This window comes from Podarcis gaigeae (assembly GCF_964106915.1).
Source record: "Podarcis gaigeae genome assembly, chromosome: 8".
NCBI lineage: Eukaryota > Metazoa > Chordata > Lepidosauria > Squamata > Lacertidae > Podarcis > Podarcis gaigeae.
Window position 1 is genome coordinate 71,326,990 of NC_139684.1, and position 7,856 is coordinate 71,334,845.

Sequence of the window (7,856 nt, forward strand, 5' to 3'; positions counted from 1 at the left end):
GGAGGCAGGAAGGACCGGGGGGGGGGGGGGAAAGAGATTTTACCACCTGTTTTCTGCCACTCGGTTGGTTGATGCCCCACCCAGAAAGAGGCTGACTGACCAGAGCTATCACATAGTTGGATCCTCCGGGTGGTTAGCTGGGGACGGGAATTTCCCTTGCAAGGAGCCTTCGAAAGCTTGCAAGGCACCCTGGCAGACAAGCAGAGTGGAAATGAAGTTGTGAGGTTCATTTTTTAAAGGGGTTGAGGTTGATCGCTTTTAGTAATAATGTTCTTTTATTATTTGGATACAGCCCTGGCTTTATTTATTTTTTCTCTTGAGTTTTTAAGCAGGGAAGATGTGTTTTTGTGTGTGTGTGTTCGTTGCAAGCTGCCTTGAGCATTCCACTTTTTTTAATGGGAAAACGGGGCAGGCAATTCTATCAATAAATAAATGTACATACCTATTTGCAGCCACAATCCAATTTAGGGATAAGTGCAACTCAATCAGCAGTTTTGAAAAGCGCATTTATTTTTAATGGCCGTCAGCTGAATCTGAGCATTGATTTGAAACAGCAGATTATGGGTCTAATCCTAAAAATACTTGTTAGAAGACCCCTATTCCCCCCTCCACCTCACAGAGCTATAATTCCCAGAGTTCCCTGGGAAGAGAGATTGATTGTTGACAGTGCCTCTTTTCCTTTACAACTGTTTGTCCCTGTTGTTCACCACCTCTGTACTCTGTACACATTTGAAGAGCTTTGCATAGAATGGGATGTTGTCCCAGTTCTCTTGGGGTGGTGTTAAAACCACCTCATTTATTTTCAGCAGACATAAGTGAGTCTGGTCAAATGTAAAACCATCCCACTTTATAACCTGCCAAACAGAGGATTATATTGGAGGAACGTGATACAAATATTTGATGACGTCTGTTCATGTCCATAGCATAGTTTACAGACCCTCCAAGTGTCCTTATTATCCAGGGACAGTCTCAGATTTACAGAAGCCCTCCAAGTTTCTGATTTGATCCTGGAATGTCCCACTTTCCCTTAGGACACCCCTATTTTCATCAGAGAAATGTTGGGGGGTATGGAGTTATGTGACCCCCCTGAGCCAAGGATATAAGTAACCTTTAGAAGACACCTGAAGACAGTACTGTATAGGGAGGTTTTTTATTGTTTAATGTTTTATTATGTTTTTATATACAGTATGTTGAAAGCCGCCCAGAGTGGCTGGGGCAACCCAGTCAGATGGGTGAGGTATAAATATTAAAATTATTATTACCATGAATAGGGAAAGGAAATCCTTGCTTTCATTGGAGAAATGTTGGAGGGCATGAGTTTATGCTGTAATAAATAGACTAAATAATAATAATAATAATAATAATAATAATAATAATAATAATAGTATTTATATCCTGCCCTCCCCAGCAGAAGCCAGGCTCAGAGTGGCTAACAACAGTAAAAATAACACAGTTTACATAAAATCACAATCAATTAATTGAAATACATTCTAAAATCAATTCATTCTAAAATCAATTCAGAGTTAAATTAATGGCAACCATTGGGCTAGAGTTCTATGAGGATTACAGAAGGAGGTTCTCACACAGTGGTTCTTGTGGCATGGAAAGAGAATGGATAAAAGTATCTGTACTTAGCCCTGGATTTTATTATCCCCTCATTCTGACAACAGAGACAGAGGCCATTTTGACCAGATCAGATTTGTAGTTTTAGTGTCCTTCTTAGCAGCCTGGTCTAGGGCCTGTGATTTTGCCTCACTATTTTTGACAATGGGGCTGAAGAAAAAAAGCTAGTGTAGTCTGCTAGGGCCAGCCCAAGACAATTTGCCACCAGAGGTGAAGGGCGTGCCAACTGGACTGGCAGCTGACAGCACTGTTAAAATCCTCCACTGAGGCAGCCAGTTAGTTTAGGCAGTGCTGGCTGGTGCCCATTGGAACTGGTAGGGAGGAAGGCAGGGAGGTCAACAGCAGGTGGCACTAGAGCCAATGAGAGGCAGAGCGAACGTACTCTTGTTTAGTCTCCATCCTCCACCCTGCTGAGTCCTACAAGGGGCAATACTTGAGACTAAGGAGAACAGGTCTGTGTAGAGGCAGTGTGAAGCAACCGCCTCAGGTGGCAAGTTCCACAGGGGCAGCAGATCCCACTGACGAGAACCGAAACACAGTTGTTCTTCAAAACCGGCGCTTCCCTGAAATTTGCAACTCACGGTATGTGTGCAACAATCCCCGTACCAGGGCAACGTATGCATGAAAATGCATATATTAATGAAAATAGCATAGAGAAATGTATTAAAGTGAAGTTGCTTGCAAAGGGTGCGTATTCGTCAAAGCCACAAGCAATAATGTCTTTATCAGGAGAAATTTGCACTAAAAAGCTGATGGACGTTCAAATCGCTGGCGCAATTAGAAGAACCGAATTTAAGATTGGAACAACGAGAAACTAAAAGGACTGAATCTGGCAGGTTTGTCTATTCCTAGCAAACTTGCCCACTTTGGGTTCTGCCTCCTCTGCATGAAGGCCCTCCCAGACAAATGACCCCAGAGGGGCTGCATCAGCATCGTAAGAAGGACCCTCCCCTTACTGTCAACGAAAGGCAGATCTGCCTCCGTTCAGTTCCAACCTGCTGGGTCCTCTGGTCTGTTCAGCCCTCAATATGCAGTTTAAAAGGTTGGAGCGCTTGATTGATAGGATTATTCACGAGTCCATTCTTCGTAAACCGGTTTATCTTGCTTGTGGATGACTCATCCAAGCAAATGATGCAAGAGATCGTGTAATCCCCTACCGGGTATGAAAATCTATTTACAGTTTGTGCTGGGATGAACGGATCTCTACGCAGAAAGCCCAAACAGACTAGATTTTGTATTTTACAGGCAGCACCTGTATTTTTCCTATTTCTGGAAATATTTCTACATTGTTTTATGCTATGCTGGCCGGTGGCCTGAGCAATGACATTATTTTAGCTAGCCATGGAGAACGGCCAGGCTTGAGGGCCTCATCTGGCCGCAGTACATTGCTCCCTTTCCCATCTTCATTTGGCATTGGCTCATACAGGAGTGGGGAGCCTTTGGCCCGCTAGGTGTTGCTGAACTACAACTCCCATCAGCCCCAGTGAGCATGGGCAATGGCCAGGGTTGATGGGAGTTGTGGTCTCCCCAAATATCTGCAGGACACCATGTTGGCTGCCAGCAATTGCACTCCAAGTGAGAGACTGTGATGGCGGCATTTACCTTTACTCCCCAGGCTGTCTTATCTCAAAACTAGAATGAGCACAAACCTGAAATAACACTTCCAAAACTGTTTAGGGCGCTAAGTGCTCAAGCTATGCAGACATCTCTTAGAAGCGGCTCCTGGGCTTTGACCAGGGAGATACACTTTCTTCACGTGTTAACACTTTGTGGTAAAGATAAGCAGGATTAACCGGCTGTTCTTCTTTCTTTCTGAAGTACAGGCTGTCCTTGATCATCGCCCACTTGTCGTGTCACTGGCAAGCTCCCGGGGACCCTGTGAATTTCCTCTCCCTGAGGCCTGTTGTTGGGTCTAGCCACCTCCTTAATTCCCTGCTCTGCCCTGGAGTGATGTTATGTAAGAGACAATTGTGGGAAATTGAAATTATGGATAGCCATGTGCCAGGGCTTAGAGTGCTACTGCCCATCACTTGCAAAGCCCCCCTCCCTGAATAGTTTTGAAGGGCCCCCAAGAAACATTTTGCCCAGAGGTCCCTCAAACCTTGGGTTGGCTCCATTAACAACATTCAGCAGAGTAATTGTGACCCAACTAGCTCTATGGCTCACGCAAAATGGGGGCGCTTTGTTGGGTGGCACCATGAGAGGGAGCTGGGTGAGAATTTTGGGGTTTGTTTGCATTTGAATGGGAAACCACCAAATTCGCATTTTTGGGCCCATACGTGAAGTGGCACACAATCATCCTCCAGAATTCACACTTTGCGATGCAGGTTTCTCTCAATGCTCATCTCGCTTTATTGGCCAAGGGAGCTGGCGTACAGCTTCCGGGTCATGTGGCCAGCATGACTAAGCCGCTTCTGGAGAACCAGAGCAGGGCATGGAAATGCTGTTTACCTTCCCGTCAGAGCGGTACCTATTGATCTACTTGCACTTTGACGTGCTTTCGAACTGCTAGGGGGGCAGGAGCAGGGACCGAGCAATGGGAGCTCACCCCATCACGGGGATTCAAACCACCAACCTTCTGATCGGCAAGCCCTAGGCTCTGTGGTTTAACCCACAGCACCACCCGCGTCCCTCTCCCTCATGATACATACTACATATTAAGTGGTACAGAAACACTTAGTACACACACACACATGGATGTGGTGATCCAGTTTGTTCCAGTCTCATAAGTTCTAGTGATGTGCAGAGGTGCCACCTTGGGCCAAAGATTGGGGATCCAAGTGGTGCAGCACACATGTGACATTGGGAAGAAGCACGTCCTTGGAGGGCAGCCTTGCCCAGTGCCGTTCAGCTTCAATGGCCACAGCTCCTCCTCTCTTAAGCTGCGTCACGCTTGGCTCGACGGTCCAGCCTCCTCCATCCTCTCAATATTTGAGGTGCTGAGCCCCCTGCTATGGAATATTGAGGGGGATGACAACACCTCCAGCCCCTAAAGCAGGCACACCTGACAACATGCTAACTTGGGAGAGCAAAGAGAACTTTATAACAGCACCCAAAAAAAGCAGTCACCTTTTACGAAGTTGTCTTTATCATTGTCTTTATTCCCTTTTTTACTGGGAAGCCTCTCCAAGGCATTGTCTTAAGCTGCTGGTAGGTAATACATGCCACACCCCTGCTTCATCCATCACCACTTTCCCCCGTTGGATCAGGTGAGGGAGAAAGCAATCCGCACCATTCAATTTTGGGCCTAATGATATTGAAACCATGCTGGCTGGAGGTGATGGGAGCCAGAGTCCAACAATATCTGCCCCCCCCCCCCGGTTTCCCATTCCTGCACTTATCCTCCCTTGGAAACATATGGACGGGCTGATTCACAAAGGGCCGGGATGTAAAGTTGAATGTGTGCAGGATCTCCGTTGCCCTGAATTAGTGAGGTGATTGTGAAGGCTTTGTCTATGGTGATGGATCACCGTAATTGCATCACACCAGTCACCGCTTGAAGGATGGAGAGATCTGGGAGGGCTGCCTTCAGGTCACACCACTGAAAAGCAGGCCTGGTTGAGCCGAAAACCCAAACCACAGTTTGACTGATGTGAACAAGTTTTGGTCCTCTCCACACCTGCTTGGATATCCTCCCTTCACAGCTGAAGCAAGCTATGGTTCTCCAGATGTTGTTGGACTCCAATTCTCATTAACCCCAGCTTATAGGAGGTGTGGTCCAACAACCCCTTAAAGGGAACCAGGTGCCCTATCCCTGGCACAAACCATAATTTTTCTGATTTGGGCCTATGCAGGAAGTGAGGAGGAGAGGGTAAGAGTCCAAAGATGATCCTTGATGGCAACATGTTGGTTGGCCATTGTAGAGAATTGGGAGAGGATGTTTATGAACTAAGACGGTCTTCTTATTTGACCTTTCTCCAACCACCTCCTTGAAACCTCGCGTTTCCAGCAAAGAGTGGAAAGTGTGTGCACACACAGAGCCCACTGCCCCATTTCCATCCTTCCCCACCACGGCCCCATTCACAGAAGAGTCTGGGTCTGGCGCTGGGGTTAGAGAAGTGACAACATTTTATTAGTTTGGTGGGAGGGCTGGCAATTGAAATCCATCTCCTGGTTTGTCTGTTTTGACATTTGCATCTTGATTTCAAGAGTGTCAGCATTAAAAAAAAAAAAAAGGAACAAGAACTAAACCCGAAACAGGACAAGGAAGGGCACACAGAGTGAATAGACAACGAGGGAATTAATGGAGTTTGTTGGGGGCACAAAGCCTTACATTCTTCATTCTCAAAACTTGAGTACAGAGCTTGCAGGGGGTTGGCCCGCCCCTGGGACTGCAGGAACCTATTGGAGGAGGTGGTTCTCTGGGCATGCTGGCTCTCTTGACCGACTGGATATCACACTAATCTTTTATCTCCTAGGACTGCCTTTCTCAACCTTGGGTCCTCAGATGTTTTGGGCCTACAACTCCCATCATCCCTGACCACTGGTCATGTGAGCTAGGGATCATGGGAGTTGTAGGCCAAAAACATCTGGGGACCCAAGGTTGAGAACCACTGTCCTAGGAAGATCTTTGAAGGCCAAGAGCCCAGCGTGAAATAGGATCTGGCAACAATAGGATCCGTGGATATTGGCCTATACTCTGCCTCCCCTGTCAAAGACACGAATGCTTCCGAAAACCGGAAACTGCAGGAGGAGAAGGTACTGTCATGCTCAGGCCTTATATACAGGTTTTCCAGAGGCATCAGGTTACCCAGCGTGAGAACAGGATGCTGGACTAGATGGGTCACTGACCTGATCCATCAGGTCTTTTTCTTACGTACTTAACCCTTCACAGTTAGGAAGCCCAATGCCTTAAAGGCATTACATCTCGGGGTGGGGTGGGGGGACCAAAAACAAAATCAAGACCAGGGCAAAGGATCATTTCTTCTAATCTAGCTCAAGAGTCCCAGTTTGACATATGCCAACTTTATGGTCTATTCCCTTGGCTGGCCACCCAACTGCAACCCCCAGAAAAGCTGGTAAAATGCTGCAGTCCAAAAGGCGGGACAAGGCCTATCCAGTAGTGGGGGTGGGGAAACACTACAGTGCAACTGGTGTACACCATCAGAGGTGGCAAGAGAATGGAGCCTGTACAGTCCCCGATTCAACCTCATTTTCAGATGCTGAGATGGCTCATCCCAAAATATGCATTGCTTTGGAAGGTGATCAAGTCGAGATGGCAGCACCCTATTGCGTGATTGGCAAGGTCCTACTGTAAGGAAAAAATATCTTGCTGCAAATGACAAAAATAGGCATATGTTTATCACAGCCTAGCCCTATAATGGACCCGCCCCCCTTTGGAAAAAAAGCAAAACCAAAACAATTGCTGAACTTCAGGATGGACAAAGACCAGCCCTCTTATCTGTTTCAGCAACTTTGCCCCTCCTATCCTGTACATCTTTTGATGGGGGGGGGGGGCTGGGAGAGGAGAAAGAGAGGAGGACTAGGAGGTGGGGAGGAGACCTTCAACCCTCACTTCCCCCTTCCCTCTCCAAACTAGTCAGTAAGGTGCTGATGGAAGTTAACTGGGCCAAGGGTAGCAGAGGGTTTACCTACTCAGACCTACCCCTCTTTAGCTGGCTTTCCAATAAATTAAGTGCAACTAGTGAGGAGTTCAAAAGGAAGCATAATACAAGTGGAGACAGAAAAGGCAAGCAAGTGTAGGTGGACTCGTTTCCTATGCTGGAGGCAGACTAGGTTAGCAACTGGGCAGTTAGAGTGTGCGGGGCACTCTGTCTTGCATGTAAACTACAGGCGTTCCATGGTTTGTTTGTGTGTGGTTTTCCTTTCTTTCAATTTTTCAAAATAAAATCCCTGCAAAATGGAGTTGCAAGTGAGTGCAATGGATGGATGCAGTGGGGGGGGGGGCGTGGTATGGAAATGCAGTGTTATGTCGAGGGCACACAGGGTCGGGCTGTAATTTTAAAAACAAAATGGCATTTGTCCCTGGTGCAGGTTAGGATGATGTGCATGCGATAGCCCCACACAAGTTGAGCGTTGGTTAGTGGTGTGCACACATGAGTTTTTTAAGGATGTGTTGTTGTTGTGGGGTGTGTGTGTGTGGTTAGTTTTCGGTGCCCCAGGATGATAGTGTGGCTTTAATAAGCAGTCTGGGCAATGGCTGGAGAGGTACTCAGAGGACAGGAGCTGAAGATACCCAGAGACTGCACCTGATACCAGCAGCTTGAGAAAGT

The 7,856-nt window shown here is 47.0% G+C and overlaps 1 protein-coding gene and 1 long non-coding RNA gene across 3 annotated transcripts in view; one reads left to right on the top strand and one right to left on the bottom strand.

The window, feature by feature from the left end:
• The first annotated feature begins 4,962 nt into the window (after positions 1 to 4,962).
• Positions 4,963 to 7,847, top strand: LOC310850086. The gene is made up of 2 exons (XR_014567211.1): positions 4,963 to 6,062; positions 6,186 to 7,847. It is a non-coding gene; the product is annotated as an uncharacterized lncRNA (long non-coding RNA).
• Positions 5,674 to 7,856, bottom strand: part of APLP1 (amyloid beta precursor like protein 1) — a 51,144-nt gene continuing 48,961 nt past the window's right edge. For both annotated transcript variants that reach the window (XM_083751060.1, XM_083751059.1), the window contains one exon: positions 5,674 to 7,832. In XM_083751060.1, the coding sequence (XP_083607186.1) occupies positions 7,761 to 7,832 (72 nt within the window). In that variant the 3' untranslated portion in view covers positions 5,674 to 7,760. The remainder of the gene's footprint in view (positions 7,833 to 7,856) is intronic.